This window comes from Salvelinus namaycush, chromosome 36 (genome assembly GCF_016432855.1).
Source record: "Salvelinus namaycush isolate Seneca chromosome 36, SaNama_1.0, whole genome shotgun sequence".
Lineage (NCBI taxonomy): Eukaryota > Metazoa > Chordata > Actinopteri > Salmoniformes > Salmonidae > Salvelinus > Salvelinus namaycush.
In genome coordinates, this window is record NC_052342.1 from 19,052,757 (window position 1) to 19,072,934 (window position 20,178).

At 44.5% G+C, this 20,178-nt stretch overlaps 1 protein-coding gene across 1 annotated transcript; it reads right to left on the bottom strand.

Annotated features, from left to right (window-relative positions):
• Window positions 1-186: 186 nt before the first annotated feature.
• LOC120030374 (H/ACA ribonucleoprotein complex subunit 3-like) lies at window positions 187-1,483 on the bottom strand. The gene is made up of 2 exons (XM_038975762.1): window positions 1,277-1,483; window positions 187-800 (listed from the first exon to the last, which is right to left on the bottom strand). Exons 1-2 carry the CDS (start codon window positions 1,328-1,330, stop codon window positions 660-662), a joined length of 195 nt encoding a protein of 64 aa, XP_038831690.1. The 5' UTR covers window positions 1,331-1,483; the 3' UTR covers window positions 187-659.
• Between the last annotated feature and the right edge of the window lie 18,695 nt (window positions 1,484-20,178).

Consider the following 20,178-nt stretch of genomic DNA (forward strand, 5'->3'; position numbering starts at 1 on the left):
GTCCAACAGTCAGAAACGCGTGCCAGCCCCCGCCTTTCAGTACCTCTTTCGCTTGCCGTAATTTCGAGCTCACGCATGCGGGGTAGGGTGGAACAATAAATCCCTAGAAGAAAAAAAAGGTTTGTCCCAGATGTTCCAAAAGAGTTGGGAAAGCAAGTGAAACAAACAGTAGCTAGTAGAACTCAATGTACTTTCCACATTTCATTTATTCTCCATCTCCAAAACATCTTTAGAACATATTGACAATATTACAGATTACAAGAGAATCACAATGCAGAATTTGATGTCCAAAATTAGAAGTGTTCCGTAAACAAGACAGAAATAAAACAAACTAAATTTAAAAATACATTCTAGCAGATCAAACAGCAGATATCTCAGGCTAGCTCCAAGGCATACATCCTAAACAGATGTCAACAAACAATAGCCATCTGCACCCCTTTGGCCCATGTCTGTCAAACAATGGGAGGAGCGAGCCTCTTTCAAATCAATTGATTGTAAATCAAAGCCTGATTCACACATACAGGACAAAGCTGAGCTGTACTGGTTACATATCACAGCAAGCTGGAAAGGACAATGTGATTTGTTTTTATCCAAGCCAACGCAGTGGGCCTACGGTTTGGGTCAGCCATAAGTTATTGGGAAAGTGTTCCATGCTCCAATCACAGGATGGGTCTGGGCTGTTGGGTCAGGAGGAGGCCGAAGCGTTTCTTCAGGGTCACCCGATGCCTGGAGAACTTGTCATCAGGCGAGAAGCGGGCAGGATGGGCAGAGCTGGTGGGCTGGCCCAATAGATCCACCTTCTGTTGAGCCACGCCATGGGAGAACGTGAGGAAAGAGGGGAGAGAAGAAAACAGATAGAATGAACAAGTAGCTTGTATAACTTGTCACATAGCTAGGATGTTATAGTGTTGGACAGGCCCATTTTCTACATACAAGTTGTAGGGTCAGAAAAATAAATTGTTTGGATACCTGGACCAATCCTTTGAGAAGCTTATGAATTGCATAATTAGTTGACGTGCCATCTAAGTAGGACATAAACACTAACGTTAGCTAACTAGCTAGTTAAATCAGGACCTAGCTACAATAACACCATGTAAAGTCCTAACTTACACACAATGTAATAACACATTCCGTGAAAAATGCATTAAAATACTGAAAATATGTAGCTAATGTGTATAGAGCAGACACGATTCTATTCCACATTGAATACTGCTAAACGTTACAGTACAGTAGTTAAATAAAATAAATAAAAAGTAACTTTAGCTTGCTAACATACCTTCAGTGTGTAAACTCTCTCCCCATTCTCGTTCAAATAGAATTGCAGGAACATCGTGGTAAATAACTTGTGCTTTTTAAGTTATAAACAAATTTACTGCACCGACCAAAGTGGACTTTTTCACTTTTATTTTACAGAAAATGTATCTATAACGTTCCTGCGCTCCACGTGCAACTTTTTTCTCCTTGGTAGAAACTAAAAAGCGGATATCCGTAAGCAAAAGGATAGCTCTTCCGCAAAGCAAATCGGGAAAATGAGTTTTATTTGCAGTCCTCATACTTGAAAGAGTTTTCGTATTATAATATTTTATAAACACAGTCTGTACAACATTATTATCATGTTCTGTTTATATATTCGTTTGTTTGTCCCCAGAACGTTTGATCATCGTAACTATCTGAGTTAGAATCAGAACTCGAAATGTTTATTTTCGAAACAGAATGAACGAAAAATGCAAAATTATAATTTGCGTGTGCGCACAGATTGCAAAACATCGTCCAAAACAAATGCCATAACAGGTGAGTTTTTTTAATATATATAAATTATTTGACAACATGACCGAATAGCCACGGTATCATTAGGCTTCTCAAGTTTTTCTGATATTTAATCAAATTACACAGTGGGATATCAATGTATTTTCCCTATTATGCTGGCTTTAAATACATCAGATTCGCCAGTCTCAATCATAAGAGGCAGCCTGTCTGTGATAGTTTATGACACTTACAAAGTTAGCTTTATTACATAGTTTACATAGTTGTTTTCGATGCAGCTAGATCAGTGATGTCCGGGGTGGGGGGGATACGACTCGGGGTGTCGTCCAACCGTGGGGACTGGGACGACGACGACTCAGTCGGGGTCTCAATTTAATGTTGCTAGTTAGAATAATAGAATACACAAGGTGCAATTTAGAAATTTGGTTGCCCATTAGCAGTCACTCAATTAGCCCATTTCAGCATTTTTTAGATTGGTAAATTATTCAAGCTACCAATCAGCTATCTACACTTGTAACCTAGTAAGCATGGTCGAATTACCGACCAAGGGGCCCATTGATCATCAGTTATCATATTAAAAACTGCAATCATTTGCCTCCACTCTATGGCAAAATGTGTAGAATTGCAGGAAATTAGCTGTAAAACTGCAAATGGCAAAATGAGTAGAATTGCAGGAAATTAATTTATAAAATAGCAATACTTCTCTCCGCCCCATGGCATAAACTAGTAATTGTTTTGCTCATGGATGTGGGTTCACAGACCCACTAGCTGCTGCAACCAATCATAAAGAGTTCTGTATTTTTGTGGCCCCAATCCCATCAAAGTTACCATCCCTGAGCTAGACTAGTTGTAATAGTCCTATTTCAGGGAGAGATTGAGACGCTCACTGACTCTCACTAAACAGAAACTCCCAAAGCTACAGTAAGTTTAGCATGAAATCAAATACTGTATGTTTTGTCAGGTGAAGAAATTCAAATTCTAGACCGATCCACTTTTGAAACAACCCCACAACCCACTTCTTTACCCCAGGAGGAAGGAGAAGGAACATCATCTCCCATGGACCTTGGCGATACAGAGACAGCATCCATACCAACTCCTCTTCCTCATACAGACACGGATGAATCAAAGTCTGTAACGGCACAGCGAGCAAACCCAGACTGTAGGGTGGACTCGGAAAGGCCCATGTCTGAGTCAGAGCCACCACCTCAGATACTATGGGAATCACACCCTGCACAGACGGTGTCTATTTCTCCACTTCCTGACATAGACCCTGAAGAATCAGAGTCAGTTCTGAAGCTGGAGACAGCCCCAGACACTGAGGTGGACCCTGAAAACACAAACTCTGACTCAGTTCCATGTCAGACACAAGAGAAATTCGACTCAGCACAGAAACCATCAGAGCAGCGAGATCCAGTCCCAGGTTTGATCCTGCTGACTGATCTCCCCTTTCCAACTGTGTCAGAGACAGCACTGTGTCTAGTACCACAACTAGACCCATGTGACATGAGGGGCTCTGAGGATCCCATATCTGCTTCAGAACCACCTCAGATAGACGAGGGACCAGACCCTCGCAGGAATGAGCTGGCGTCTATGCCCAGGCCTACTCCTCATCCTCACATAGATTCCAGAGAGCTAGAGGCTACGCTGAAGTTGGGGCCAGACCCAAGCCCTGACACAGACTCAGAAAACCCAAGATCTACAACAGAGACACCGCCTGAGCTACAAGGAGAGCCCGACCCAGCCGAGATACCATCAGAGCAGCCGGCCACAGCATTGACCTCTATGTCTGAATCGGAGGTTGACCTGGCCTCTCCAGCTGTATCATGTTCAGTGTCATGTGTTGGACAACCAGACTTGTGCAATGGGATGCGATCTGAAAATCCCATGCCTGCCTCGGAGCCACTTCAGTTAGAGATAGAAAAATGTCCTGATCTGGTCCAGATACAGGCTAATGATCCTCTCCCTCACCTAGACTCCCAGGAATTTGAGCCGGTGCCATCTCATAAATCCGACCCAGCACAGACAGGCCTACAGCCAAAACAGCCAGCCCCAGTCTCACTGACTGTCAAGACTGAGCCCGGTCTCTCTTCTCTGGCTATATTGTATCCAGCAGCATACATCCGACAAGAACCAGGTGTAGAGACTCTGCAGTCTGACTCACAGGGGAGGGACAGAATCATTGAAGGCTCCCACCTGCGATGTCTCCAACCACAGTCTCAGTCTCTCCCATACTTTCCACCCATACAATCACCAACATATTCACCCATACGGCCTCAGCAGTCTCCATCCATATCGAATGGCCCATGTCCGATGATCTGTCACTCAATCCTTATCCCTAGCTGCCCTCCTCTGGATCTCCCACCAGACTTTCCTTCATATCACCCCCAGATTAACCATAACTGCCCTCAACCAGGCCCTAATCGCCCCTCACTGACCCACCAACCGAGGACTAATTTCCTCTCACTAGCCCCCCAGCTACGCCCTAACCACCTCCAACCACCACCGCACTTCCAGCTCAGCCCATGCTTACCCGGTCCTCTCCCTGGGATGGCTGGTTCCATCATCCCTGGTTCTATCCCCAGCCAGCCCCCACCTCCCCAGGACTGGTGTCGCAGCGAGGGCTTCTCCTCCCGGGGGATGTTTGAGAACTACAGGTGGTGGCAGAACCTCCGGGACATGGCCAGCAAAATCTACCCCGACAGTGGACCTGACGCAGAGGCCCTGGCCTGCTTCTTCATGTGAGTTTTGGGGTAGCGTCTGAAATGGCACCCTTTTCCCTATGTAGTGCACTATTTTTCATAGAGCCCTGGACAAAAGGAGTGCACTCTATAGGGCACTTTCCATCCCCCTTTCCCTTAACTATTCTTGTTTAGCTAGTTTTTATGTAAACTCTTGCTCAGTGACTTGGTGCTGTGTATTGTTTTGGTAATACAGTCTTTATTACCATGTAATAACTGAATATAAATAGAAACCTTGTATCTTATTGACCTTTTATTTAAATATTTGCACTGTCACTATGCAGACTCACAGGGCCCTACACACTCACACACACAGTGTCACTCCAACACACACACAAACACTCACACCATCATCTGCTCACTCACACATAATATGCATTTATACTGACTCTACACACACGCACACCTACTCACATACATGCTGCTGTTACTCTGTTAATCTTATATCCTGTTGCCTAGTCACCTTACCCCAATACATATCTACCTCCATCACTCCAGTATTCCTGCACATTATCAATAAATATGGTATTGGAACTGACCCTGTATATAGTATGCTTACTAACTTCTTGTGTTCTTCATATTTTTATATCTTGTGTTTTTGTTCTACCTTGTTATTAATAGTATTACACTGTTATTGATTACTGCATTGTAGGGTTTTGAGTTAGCAGGAAAGACATTTCACTGTACTTGTGCATGTGACATTAAAACTTGAAAACGAAAAGTCTCTGAGTAGAGGACCTGTGAGTGAGAGTTGTAGAGGGTTTTGTTACAGTTTTGGCTACATAGTTATTGACCGTGATACCCCTAACCTTGTGTGTGTGTGTCTCTTCAGTCCAGTGATTCGTTCCCTCTGTCTCCAGTACCCCTCGCTCCTCTTCACCCAGGGCATCAGTGTAGCAGTGGCAGAATGGAGGAAGCTCTCCAACTACGACCGTATGGAGTACTACCACTTGGCCCAGAAGTGAGTCCACAGTGTGTGTGTGTGGTGCGTGTGTGCATGTCAACTTTTGAAAGAAACTTTTGAAAGAAATGTTAACACTGACATGCCATCCAATTATTACCCTCACAATTTGTACAGTTTTGTAACTCCCATAGCTCTGCACCTAAAGAGCAATCTGGGATTGGTTCATCCATTTTTATACTTATATTGCCATTGATTCCATCCCCCAGATTGCTCCTTTAAATGTGCTTTTCGTGTTAACGTCAACAGAATGTTCTCCTCATAAAAGATGGAATGTTTGATTAGATGATCAAATAAGTGGGTAACTGCATCATTGTGGAATTACATTTAAGGCTACTAACAAAGATACCCTACTGAAGATATAAAGATATGAATCATGTGGAAAGAGTTTATCAATTTAGATTCAATTTACATTAGTAGTTTCAAGTCTTAATGTCACATGCACAAGTGCAGTGAAATGCCTTTCTTGCAAGTTCTAAACCCACAATGCAGTAATCAATATCAATGTAGTACTAAAAATAACACAAGGTAGAACAAAAACACATGAGAAAAAAAATAAGAACACAAGAAGTATTTAAGCTATACTGAACAAAAATCTAAACACAACATGCAACAATTTCAAAGATTTTACTGAGTTACAGTTCATATGAGGAAACCAGTCAATTGAAATAAATGCATCAGGCCCTAATCTATGGATTTCACATGACTGGGCAGGGGCGCAGCCATGGGTGGGCCTGGGAGGGCATAGGCCTAACCACTTGGGAGCAAGGCCCAACCACTGGGGAGCCAGGCCTAGCCAATCAAAACGAGTTTTTTCCCCACAAAAGGGCTTTATTACAGACAGAAATACTCCTCAGTTTCATCAGCTGTCCGGGTGGCTGGTGTCAGACGTGTAATGATCATGATCAGCTTCTTGATATGCCACACCTGTCAGGTGGATGGATTATCTTGGGAAAGGAGAAATGCTCACTAACAGGGATATAAAATTGTTTGCACAGAATCTGATCTGTGCGTATAGAACATTCCTGGGTTATTTTATTTCAGCTCATGAAACATGGGGCCAACACTTTACATTTATTTTATTTTATTTAACCTTTATTTAACTAGGAATGTCAGTTAAGAACAAATTCTTATTTACAATGACGGCCTACACCGGCCAAACCCGGACGACGCTGGACCAATTGTGCACCGCCCTATGGGACTCCCAATCACGGCCTGATGTGATACAGCCTACATGCTGCATTTATATATTTTTTCATTATGTATATATATATATATACTGGGTCTGTTCCAGTACCATATTTACAATGTGCAGGGATACTGGAGTGACAGAGGGAGAAATGTATAGGGGTAAGGTGACTAGGCATCAGGATATATGATAAACAGTAACAGCAGCGTATATGATGATTGTATGTGAGTGTGTGTGTGTGTGTGTGTGTAGAGTCAGTAAAAATGTGTGTGAATGTTGTGTGTGTGAGCAAATTGCATGTGTGCGTGTGTGTGTGTGTGTGTGTAGAGTCCTGTGAGTGTGCAAAGAAAAATGTAAATACAAGGGTCAACTCAGATAGTCCATGTAGTCATTTTGTTAGATATTTAGCAGTCTTATGGCTTGGGGATAGAAGCTGTTCAGGAGCCTGTTGGTGTCAGACTTGATGTACTGCTTGCCGTGCAGAAGCAGAGAGAACAGTCTATGACTTGAGTGGCTGGAGTCTTTCTTGGCCTCCCTTTCACACCGCCTGATATAGAGGTCTTGGATGGCAGGGAGCTCAGCACCCAGTGATGTACTGGACTGTTCGCACCAGCCTCTATAGCGCCATGCAATCGAGGGCGGTGCTGTTTTCATACCAAGCAGTGATGCAGCCAGTCAAGATACTATCAGTGGTGCAGCTGTAAAACTTTGAGGATTTGAGGGCCCATGCCAAACCTTTTCAACCTCCTGAGGGGGTAGAGGCGCTGTCACGCCTTCTTCACAACTGTGCGCGTGTGGAACATGTTAAGTCCTTTGTGATTTGGACACGAGGAACTTGAAGCTCTCAACCCGCTCCACTGCAGCCCAGTCGATGTGAAAGAGGGCGTGTTCTACCCCCCCTGTTTCCTGTCGTCTGCGATCAGCTCCTCGATCAGCTCCTCCCTCGATCAGCTCCTCTCTCTCTAGTATCTCTGAATGTAATTAGATTACAGACACTTTTCACATAGCTTGTCAAAACATGCTGTTAGTGGCCCTAAATGCCATGTCTGCATCCTAAATGGCACCCTATATCCTATAAAGTGGTAGTATATACTATACACTTCTTTTGACCAGAGCCCTATTGGCCCAGTCAAAATTAGGACACTATGCATGCGAAACGTGAGAATTGGGCGACCTGGTCATTGATGCTCAGTTTCTGGTTGTTTCTCATAATATTTTACCAATATAGTAGTGCACATACGTTTTGATCACGTTAAAGTATGTTGGGGAATAGGGTGTCATTTGAGGTGTCTTGTGTGTGTGCTTGTGTGTGTGTGTGTGTGCGCGTGCATGTGTGTGTGTGCTTGATCAACTCTAGATTCGTGGAGCTTGAGGTGGAGGAGGTGACAGCTAAGGAAAGGTCAAAGGTCATACAAAGGTCACCGTCAGGGACAGGTCAGAGTGGAGCCCAGGCTGAGTTGAAAGGTCAGGATTCCTGCATGCTAACTACCACTGAGAGGTCACAATAGGTCACCAGCAATTTCACAACATTTTCCGGATTGACTAACCTTCATGTCTTAAAGTAATGATGGACTGTCATTTCTCTTTGCTTATTTGAGCTTTTTTTGCCATAATATGGACTTGGTTTTTTACCAAATTATCTTCTGATGGGCTGAAACGCATTAAGAAGGAAAGAAATTCCACAAATGAACTTTTAAGAAGGCACACCTGTTTATTGAAATGCATTCACCTGGCTACCCCTACCCCGGTCAACAGCACTGCCCTCCCCTCTGCTACTCGCCCACGCCTTCCCCATTTCTCTTTGTCCCAAATACAGTCAGCTGATGTTCTGAAAGAGCTGCAAAATCTGGACCCTTACAAATCAGCCGGGCTAGATAATCTGGACCCTTTCTTTCTAAAACTATCTGCTGAAATTGTTGCCACCCCTATTACTAGCCTTTTCAACCTCTCTTTCGTGTCGTCTGAGATTCCCAAAGATTGGAAAGCAGCTGCGGTTATCCCCCTCTTCAAAGGGGGGGACACTCTTGACCCAAACAGCTACAGACCTATATCTATCCTACCCTGCCTTTCTAAGGTCTTCGAAAGCCAAGTCAACAAACAGATTACCGACCATTTCGAATCCCACCATACCTTCTCCGCTATGCAATCTGGTTTCAGAGCTGGTCATGGGTGCACCTCAGCCACGCTCAAGGTCATAAACGATATCTTAACCGCCATCGATAGGAAACAATACTGTGCAGCCGTATTCATTGACCTGGCCAAGGCTTTTGACTCTGTCAATCACCACATCCTCATCGGCAGACTCGACAGCCTTGGTTTCTCTAATGATTGCCTCGCCTGGTTCACCAACTACTTCTCTGATCGAGTTCAGTGTGTCAAATCGGAGGGTCTGTTGTCCGGACCTCTGGCAGTCTCTATGGGGGTGCCACAGGGTTCAATTCTTGGACCGACTCTCTTCTCTGTATACATCAATGATGTCGCTCTTGCTGCTGGTGAGTCTCTGATCCACCTCTACGCAGACGACACTATTCTGTATACTTCTGGCCCTTCTTTTGACACTGTGTTAACAACCCTCCAGGCGGGCTTCAATGCCATACAACTCTCCTTCCGTGGCCTCCAATTGCTCTTAAATACAAGTAAAACTAAATGCATGCTCTTCAACCGATCGCTGCCTGCACCTGCCCGCCTGTCCAACATCACTACTCTGGACGGTTCTGACTTAGAATATGTGGACAACTACAAATACCTAGGTGTCTGGTTAGACTGTAAACTCTCCTTCCAGACTCACATCAAACATCTCCAATCCAAAGTTAAATCTAGAATTGGCTTCCTATTCCGCAACAAAGCATCCTTCACTCATGCTGCCAAACATACCCTTGTAAAACTGACCATCCTACCAATCCTCGACTTCGGTGATGTCATTTACAAAATAGCCTCCAAAACCCTACTCAATAAATTGGATGCAGTCTATCACAGTGCCATCCGTTTTGTCACCAAAGCCCCATATACTACCCACCACTGCGACCTGTACACTCTCGTTGGCTGGCCCTCGCTTCATACTCGTCGCCAAACCCACTGGCTCCAGGTCATCTACAAAACCCTGCTAGGTTAAGTCCCCCCTTATCTCAGCTCGCTGGTCACCATAGCAGCACCTACCTGTAGCACGCGTTCCAGCGGGTATATCTCTCTGGTCACCCCCAAAACCAATTCTTCCTTTGGTCGCCTCTCCTTCCAGTTCTCTGCTGCCAATGACTGGAACGAACTACAAAAATCTCTGAAACTGGAAACACTTATCTCCCTCACTAGCTTTAAGCACCAGCTGTCAGCGCAGCTCATAGATTACTGTACCTGTACATAGCCCATCTATAATTCAGCCCAAACAACTACCTCTTTACCTACTGTATTTATTTATTTATTTTGCTCCTTTGCACCCCATTATTTCTATCTCTACTTTGCACTTTCTTCCACTGCAAACCAACCATTCCAGTGTTTTTTACTTGCTATATTGTATTTACTTCGCCACCATGGCCTTTTTTTGCCTTTACCTCCCTTATCTCACCTCACTTGCTCACATTGTATATAGACTTATTTTTCACTGTATTATTGACTGTATGTTTGTTTTACTCCATGTGTAACTATGTGTTGTTGTATGTGTCGAACTGCTTTGCTTTATCTTGGCCAGGTCGCAATTGTAAATGAGAACGTGTTCTCAATTTGCCTACCTGGTTAAATAAAGGTGAAATAAAAATAAAATAAAAAAATTCCAGGTGACTACCTCATGCAGCTGGTTGAGAGAATGCCAAGAGTGTGCAAAGCTGTCATCAAGGCAAAGGGTGGCTATTTGAAAAATCTCAAATATAAAATATATTTAGATTTGTTTAACTCTTTTTTGGTCACTACATGATCCCATATGTATTATTTCATACTTTTGATGTCTTTACTATTATTATACAATGTAGAACATTAAAGAAATTAAGAAAAACCCTTGAATGAGTAGGTGTTCTAAAATGTTTGACCGGTAGTGTATAGTTAATTATATAGTTAAAGTGATTAACCAAAAAGTGAATTAATAATTTGTATCAATGAATAAAGCCACATGGTGTGGAAACTTTATGATGATCTCTCTCTCTCTCTCCCTATTTCTCTCTCTCTCTCTCCCCCCTCAGCAGGTTACACAGGGAAGAGCAGTGCCACCACGTCAACCAAAGAGACAGAAACCAAATGCAACACCAGAGTTAACCAAGCCAAAGACAAAACTCAGAGGGCCACTAAGAGTGGCAGTGGTCCTAGAGTGTCCCGTGGTCGCCAACTAGGGAAAGTGGACATCAAGGTATTGACAAAGTTACTGGAAGCTAAACTTGTAGGATATAGACACTGTCCCAAAATGACCCAGTCACTCTTGTCAGATGCTTTAGTTGCAGTTAAACTTTGAGTTGGCATGGCCGTGTAGAAAGTTAAACAAAGGCAAACAATTTGGTTTCTTTCCTTAAGGTCCTGGAGGAACGTGCCCTCGGGGAGTACACGGCAGCCATGGAGGCCCTCCTTATTGACCCCACTGGGGTCAGGGAGAGGTTAGAGGTCAGAAATCAAGAGGAAGAGGGGGATGAGAAAAATAATGATGAGGGAGGAGGAGATGGGGAAGGCTCGTTCACAGAGTACCTAAATGAGCTGTGCAGTCAGAAGGAGTTTGTCACTAAGGTAATGAACAGACAAAGGAATTGATGTGATGTATATTTTTCTTACAATCATAAGCATTTCCTGGTGGATTCTGTCTTTTCAGTCTTATAAATCGTATAGTTTGATGATGGATTTTGAAGGTAACGAACAACAGTTGAGAAAAAATAAGAAACCTGCACACTGCTCTTGCTGGTATCCCTGCTCTCTATTAAGCTTTACATATTGGCCTCAAGGCCTTCGTCAGAGCTTTTGTGAGTGTTTGTAATTTGCAACCTTATGTAGACATTGCTCCACCCACATCCGTTCAATGCACCGAATTGGGTTGGAGTCAAGGGAAAATAAGCAATTGTTACCAAATATAACAATGTGCATTTCATAAGTATTCTAATAAAGTGTGTACATAAAACGTATTAAAAAAGTCTTATCTAAGGGCGTCTCTTTTGCACCTACATGTACAGACAAACCATTTGATACGAAAGTTGATCTGTTTAAATTCTTTCGCAAAATTAAACTTAAACATGTGTTTTCCCAAAACACTATTTCTGGCCTAGAAACCCAACGAAGAACTGGTACCCATTTTATGCCCAAAAGCAAATTCTGTCCTATGGTTAACAACTCCTCGATTAATACCTATTGTAGGTTAGTGGAACAAGAAGCCATGTCAGTATATACGAGACAAACAAACCACATTCAGAAGAACCTGACCAGGACAGAAGAACATGTTTGGTTATCAAACCTGGAGACAAGGGCGGTGCTGTGGTTGTTTTAGACTATGAAAGATATTCAGAGACAACTCAGCAATGAACGTTTCTATAGAAAACTGAGTGTTGATCCCACACAGGTGTTCCAAAGGGACATTAGCTCTATTCTGGAGCCCGATTAAACCACCTTATCTCATAACCTGAATATGAATAGCTTTGCTACAAATGTGCCATACTTCCATGCCTGTACATTTTGACTAAATTAGGGATTTATCCAGGCAGACCAGTGGTTGCAGGAATAAGCCCAATGTTAGAGTCATTGCTGAACTTTGTTGACTCTTTTAATTAAATCTCATGTGCAAGCATTGCCATCATATGTGAAAGACTCTACAGACTTCATAAATAAGATTTCACCAATAACGGGATTAACAGAAGACAGTATTTTGGTCACATTAGATGTCAAGAGTCTATATACTAGCATTCCCCACACGGGGGGGCTGGCAGCACTAGCTCACTATTTGAGAGACAGAGATACTAACGAATATCCACCAACAAACTTTATTCTAGAGCTGGTTGAATATGTTTTGACGTATAACTATTTTAGGTTCATGATGAATACTACCTCCAAACGAATGGAACATCGATGGGCTCCACATTCGCTCTGAGTTATGCTAACCTTTATGTGGGTCAGTTTGAAGAACGTTTTGTTAACAATGAAAATGAAAATCAATTTTTGAATAATGTCCTGAAGTGGTATCGATATATTGACGACATGTTTTGCATATGGGAAGGAGCGGGAGAAGAGCTGTCAGACTTTATGGCATTACTCAATGACATTGACCCCAATCTCAAATTCACAATTGAATGTGACACTAACGTGGTCATTACCTTGATATGTGGATTGAGAAATCAAATGGAACCCTGTTTACCACTCAGTACAGAAACGAAACGTACATAAATAGTATATTACAGAGAGACAGATTCCACCCTGAGCCAGTTTTTCAGACTTTGCCTTATATTCCACTCCACCGAGGACTGTCTAGAAAAAGCATCGGAGAAAAGTTGTGCAAAAAGTTTCTAAGAAGAAGCTACACTCCACAATGTGTGGATGAACCTCTTAATTTGGCGTTAGGGAAAACACGAGATTAACTACTACAAAAAATACCCACTAGACACTAGAGCTAAAGAACACTCCGTAATGTTCACCACCACATATACTTTGAACTCGCGCAAAGTGGGAGATGCGGTCAAGAAACACTGGCATGTTTTATCATCGGACCCAGATTTTCCAGCTGAATTTAAGAACCCACCATTTATTGTATATAGGAGAGGTAGCAATTTACGCGACAAATTGTTCCATGCCAACAGCCAACCACTTTTATGCCCTCTTCTGAATGGTAGCTATAAATGCAGAGGATGCGCACAGTGCAACAATATGATGAAGTGTGAATATTTCAGCCACCTACATACAGGAAAACGGTTCCAAATAAATGACATTATGTGTTCCACCACCCATGTTATCTACACGATTAAATGTTCATGTGGGCTGTGTTGTGTAGGTAAAACCTCTCGTTCTCTCAAACAGAGAATTAGTGAACATAAAAGTTCAATTAGGAGAAACGACAGGAATTATCCAGTCGCAGTACATTTTAATGACCTAAAACATTACATTTCCACCTTTAGATTTTGTGGCATAGAGAAAGTTAAGATATCACACAGGGGAGGTTATATAAATAATACTCTGAGTAAAAGAGAATGTTTTAGGATTTCCACCCTCCAGACATTAATTCCTAAAGGTCTTAATGATGAAATGCCTGTATGACATGTTATAAATGTGAACATGAATTAATGCCTCCACTTCAGATGACTCTGACGTTGTTCTAGCGCTGTACCCACTGATTTATGAAAACTTACTTGATGGGTAATGTCCTCATTGTGGTTTTACAGACGTGTTTAATACGTTTTATGTACACACTTTATTAGAATACTTATGAAACACACATTGTTGGTAACAGTTGCTCATTTTCCCTCGACTCCAACCCCATTCGATGCAGTGAACGGATGTGGGTAGAGCAATGTCTACATAAGGGTGCAAATTATAAACACTCACAAAAGCTCTGACGAAGGCCTTGAGGCCGATACTGGGGTTGGATTAAATGCGGAAGACACATTTCAGTTCAATGCATTCAGTTGAACAACAGACTAAATATCCCCCTTTCCCCTTTCCAATACGTAAAGCTTAATAAATAACTGATACTAGCAAGAGCAGTGTGCGGGTTTCTTATTTTGTCTCATCTTATTCAACTGTTACCATGCACCTGCATCAAAGATCGCTCAAATGTGCAAGTGCCTTTTGAATTTTGAACAAACAACAGTTAAAATAATTGATGTCACTTTTTTTCTTTTCTTACACAGATCAGTAGTGGATTTTGTCTCCTAATAGTCTTTGAAATAGTATAATGTGCTGGTTTTATTTTATTTGACAATTTAAAAAACATGTTACACCTGGCAACAGCTACATTTACCAAAAACTGTTGAGGGTATAAACCAGAGGAGGCTGGTGGGATGAGCTATAGGAGGACTGTCTCATTGTAATGGCTGGAATTGAATTAATGGAACTCAAGCATGTGATTTCCATGTGTGGTACCATTCCATTCCTGCCATACAATGAGCCCGTCCTCCTATAGCTCCTCCCACTAGCCTCTGATGTAAACACAATAAAGTCAATAGACTTGTTTTCCATTGTGGTCCTCCATCCATTGTGGATGATGTTATTGTTTCTTTTTCACACATGATAAGCTAGTATTCAAACAACAGTTTAATTCTGTCTTTCCTGTAGGTTGCAGCAGTTGATACTTGGGGTTTTGATACCAGCACCCCTCTGTGTTTCCCTCACAGGTCGGAGCAGTGCTGGATCTGGAGTACCTGTCCTCTCTCCTCACCTCAGACCCCGATACCATCGACCTCCTAGCACAGGAGGAGGCACAGGTGTTACAACGTGCTCTATCTCTCAATAAAAGTCAAACAAAGAAATGCTTTGATGTAGCCTATTTCATTGGTATGTCTCCTGTCCCTCTATCCTCACAGGTGGATCAGGAGATGCCAGACGTACCTGCCAGTGTTACTTGCAGTTACCCAGAGGACTACACTACCCACACTGCATCTGAAGGCTGTACTGCACAACAACAGGCCCCATCACTCACAGAACACAGAGAAGCTCTGAGCCCACCTATGACATCATATGAATTACAGTTCGAGAGGCACTGCATGTCTATGTCCACCAGTATTCATCGTAAGAGCCGTTCAACTCCAAACTACGATAACCACAATGCACCTGACCATGGGCCTCCATTGTTCATACAGACCCAGGACGGCTGTACTGTTAGTTACCTCATCTCTCCCACTTCTACCCCTTCACCGTCTGAAACTTTCAGACTAGCAACCTCACAGGACGGCTTGTTTCAGCTTCAAGGACCCTGCCCTCCTCCTCAACCTGGGAACAACTGCTCCCGCAATGCACCATTCCCAATGCCCGCTCCACACCTCCGAGCCTTCCCTCTCCCACTTCCACCTGTTAGTCACAAAAATTACAACTACCACAACACACCACCACCGCAAGGGTTTTTTGTCCTACCGGAAAACTATTCCCCACTCCCTATGGCAGGCCAGGATGCATTTCAGATGTGTTCTCCACAGCATTCCAGGCACTTTGTGTTCAGTGAGGACAGCCCTGAGGGTGGACCCTTTGTGTTTATTCCAATGGCAGATCATGTCCCCCACAATGCACCACTTCCGATGATGATGATGAACTCCCCCTCCCCATTTCCTTTCTCAGAACGTCAAATCCTGAGTTATACTCCTAGTAACCAGACTTCCCAACAGACACAGTACCATTATCCAAACAATACTATTGCTGTGACTGATGTCTACTATCCCCCAGGAGCTTTGCCTGTAGAAAATGAAAACAATCAGAATCTTTATATAACGACTGAGCCTAATACAGCCTATGAAGCTATATTGTCACATGGTCATAGCTCGTCAATAGAACTACCCGCCGCCATCTTGCCTGATGTTGTGGGCAGCAGTGGTCAATATAGAACAGGACATTCAGCCTCAAACTTTGTGGTTCAGGAATCAAAAGACCCACTCTCAATCACTTCAGTCAATGACCTCCAGGGCGGTCCTCTGCAAGGCGATCTTCTAGCCTCCGAGCCCGCCACATCCTCAACCACGTCCGGGGTACTCAACAACCTGCACCGGATTAAGTCTGATCAACAGAACTACAACCAGTCAGGTCAACAAAACTACAACCCCCGGAACGAGGCAAACTTGTCTGTCCCCTTAAATATGAGTAAAGATGGGTTAACCTTCACGATCCTGCCTCTGGAAAGAGAGGAAGATGGAGGGATGGAGGGAATGAGTGAAGAAGAAGAGGACTCGTGCGACTCCACCGCGGGGCAAGTGGGAGACGTGCCGAAACAGGATGATCTGGAGGAAAAGAAAGAAGAGGAGGGAGGGAGAGACAAAGAAGAGCAGGGAGGGAGAGAAGAAGAAGAGCAGGGAGGGAGAGAAGAAGAAGAGGGAGGGAGAGAAGAAGAAGAGCAGGGAGGGAGAGACAAAGAAGAGCAGGGAGGGAGAGACAAAGAAGAGCAGGGAGGGAGAGACAAAGAAGAGCAGGGAGGGAGAGACGAAGAAGACCAGGGAGGGAGAGACGAAGAAGACCAGGGAGGGAGAGAAGAAGGAGTAGTACTATCACCCATCCAGACATATCCTTTCCCCTCCCCTCCTCCTGTCTCTAGTCTAGGCCCGCCTACTCCGATTGCATCCCCTGGCCCTTTCCCTCTGGCGGCCTATCACGGGGGCAGGAGGATGTTGACGGAAAACCCGCCGTTCCGCCCCCCTAACCTGAGACTCCTAGCCATGGCTGCCCTCATCCACTCTGTCTCTTCAACACCCACGGAGTGCCAAGGAGACGACAACAAGGATGAGGGTCAACTGAACTGGAAGCCCCAGGACCCTCGCCCCTTTCAGCTGTCTCACCCTGCCCGGGACAGGGACAGGGTCACCCCCCCTTCAGGCCATGGGGATGGGGATACCCCCTGCACCGTACCCATCCAGTCCTTCATCATGGCTGTCTCCTGCTCCACCCCCAGAGGCGACCCCTTCCTGGATGCTCACCTGACAGGCTGGGTTAGGGACACCCCGAACCCGGCAGGCGAGGGATATCCAGAGCCTCTACCTCTATGGGCCCCTGCCTCTCTCTCAGACCCCACAGAGGAGCCTCACATTGGGGAAGGGAGTCTGGAACACAGGCCTCAGCTGAAGGAAGGTCCTAGACTGGATGGGACTGGAAGAGTAATGGAGGTGGAGGCAGCTGACAAGGGAGGTGAGGAGGATTGGAGGGTGATAGACACTTCGTCATTCGACGGGCCCAACACTGAAACATCTGATAGTTTCAATGCTAAAACGTTAGACTGTGTGAATAGTTCAGCTTCAGATGGCAACAATGCTGAAGCTTCAGACATGTGTATCAGTTCTCAAGCTTCAGACATGTGTATCAGTTCTCAAGCTTCAGACATGTGTATCAGTCCTCAAGCTTCAGACATGTGTATCAGTCCTCAAGCTTCAGACATGTGTATCAGTTCTCAAGCTTCAGACATGTGTATCAGTCCTCAAGCTTCAGACATGCGTGTCAGTCCTCAAGCTTCAGACATGCGTGTCAGTCCTCAAGCTTCAGACATGCGTGTCAGTCCTCAAGCTTCAGACATGCGTGTCAGTCCTCAAGCTTCAGACATGTGTATCAGTCCTCAAGCTTCTGACATGTGTATCAGTCCTCAAGCTTCAGACATGTGTATCAGTTCTCAAGCTTCAGACATGTGTATCAGTCCTCAAGCTTCAGACATGCGTGTCAGTCCTCAAGCTTCAGACATGCGTGTCAGTCCTCAAGCTTCAGACATGCGTGTCAGTCCTCAAGCTTCAGACATGCGTGTCAGTCCTCAAGCTTCAGACATGCGTATCAGTCCTCAAGCTTCAGACATGTGTATCAGTTCTCAAGCTTCAGACATGTGTATCAGTTCTCAAGCTTCTGACATGCGTATCAGTTCTCAAGCTTCAGACATGCGTATCAGTCCTCAAGCTTCAGACATGTGTATCAGTTCTCAGGCTTCAGACATGTGTATCAGTTCTCAAGCTTCAGACATGCGTATCAGTCCTCAAGCTTCAGACATGTGTATCAGTCCTCAAGCTTCAGGACTGGACCGTGCCAACGTTAAAGCATCAAATAGAATTGATCTTAAGGTGACAAATGTGTCTGAGACAAGTCCTCCAGACAATGTCAACACTCAGGCAACTGACAGTGCAATTGTTCAAGCAACAGACACAACCATCACTGAAGCACCTTGCGTTACTAACTCTGGAAGTTCAGCCACTGTCAACGAAAAGCTAACAGACGTGATCACTGCCACCGAAGCCTCTGGTATCACTGAGTCATGTGGTTCAGCTGGTGGCAACAAACCGTCGCCAGACTCTCTTGCTATTGACTGTGTGAAAGAGTTCGCTGACCTCAGTACAGTTCCTATTATCACTCAGGTGGACTCAGACACAGAGAGCTCACCGCCATCCATAAGCAGCACAGATCCTGGATCAACCCTACTGTCAAACTGTGTGAGTGAGACAGTGGAAGAAGCCTATCCTAGAATGGAGGAAACATGGAACCAGCCTATAGAAGGGGTGAACTTGGATGAGTCTATGTCCGATAGTCAGGCTCCCATACCTGGGCTGCTCCACCCTCACTCTGCCTGGGATGAGTCCACTCCACTCCCCCTGTGTCTGGATGCTACAGGGGTCAACAACGACCAGCTCCAGTCACACATACCCAGGGACAGCACAAGGGAGACGGCCAACATCTCTACCGCACACACCCTCCTCACCCTGGGGCAGGTTGAGGTGGAACACTCCCTCACCCCAGCGTCTCGTGGAAATGCAGAGACCGAGACAGAGGGAGAGACAGTTTTGGGTGGCACCGAGGGACAGATGGAGAGTGATGTAAAGAGAGAAAACAGGGTGGAGACAGGAGAGGCTGAGATGGAGAGAAAAGAGATAAAGCAGCAGAAGAGAGAGACTGAGTCGGAGGTAGAGACCACCCAAACTGGTCAACGGGCAGATGCAGATAGAGAGAATACAGAGATGAGAGAAAGAGAAGAAGAAGAAGAGAGAATGAAGGAGAGGAACGAGATCGTTGGGAGACTTGAGACGTCAAAGGCGAATCCAAGCAGAAACAGCAAGAGGTCAACTAGACATCAGAAACAGAGAGAGAGTAGACGCAGGAAAGACACCATGAAAACAGAAGAGGGGAAGAAAGAAATAGAAAATGAAAAGGAGGTAGTAAAGAAAACGGAGAAAATGGAAACGAGGGAAGTAGCAGTTAGAGAAGAAGAAGAGGGGGAAGTGATAGCAACCGAAAACAAGATGGAAGAGAAAACAGAGAGAAAGAAACAGAGCCAGTCAAGGAAAGGACGAGAGAGACAAGCTGTGAATAGAGAACAGGCCGAAGAGAAAGAACAGAGGAGTGACAAAGAGGTGCAGACGGAGTTCAAGGCTGCTACTGCTCCTAATATTAACACTGATAAAGTGAAGCTGACACTGAAAGAGCCTCAACAACGTCAAGGCCAGAAAACGGAGGCAGACAGAGACACGTTGAAACAACGGGACGGGGCAAAGGATAAGACACAAAAGCCAAGTACCATGACAGGACCTATGATAAGAGCAAGGAGGAGTAGCAAAGCTGCAGAGAAGGGGGAAGAGGAGTCGTCGAAAACGGCGAAGAAAGAGACAGAGGAAGAGGATGAGGCAAAAAGGACAGAAAAGCCCCGTGTTATCCCAAGTCCTATGATAACCACAAGAAGGAAGAGCAAAGCAACAGAGAAGGAGAAGCCGAAAACAGGAAACACAATGAATAAAGTGACATCTGTAGAGACGGATGAAGAAGAGGACGAGGGAAAAGAGCAAAGATCTGAAAGGCCCAGTCCTTTAACTCCTGTGACAAGAAAGAAAAGAAAAGATACAGAAGGGAAAAAAGAAGGGAAGCCAAACACAAAGAAAGAGACAGGTGGTGAGACAGAGAAACAAAGCGATGAGGTAGAGGAGAGG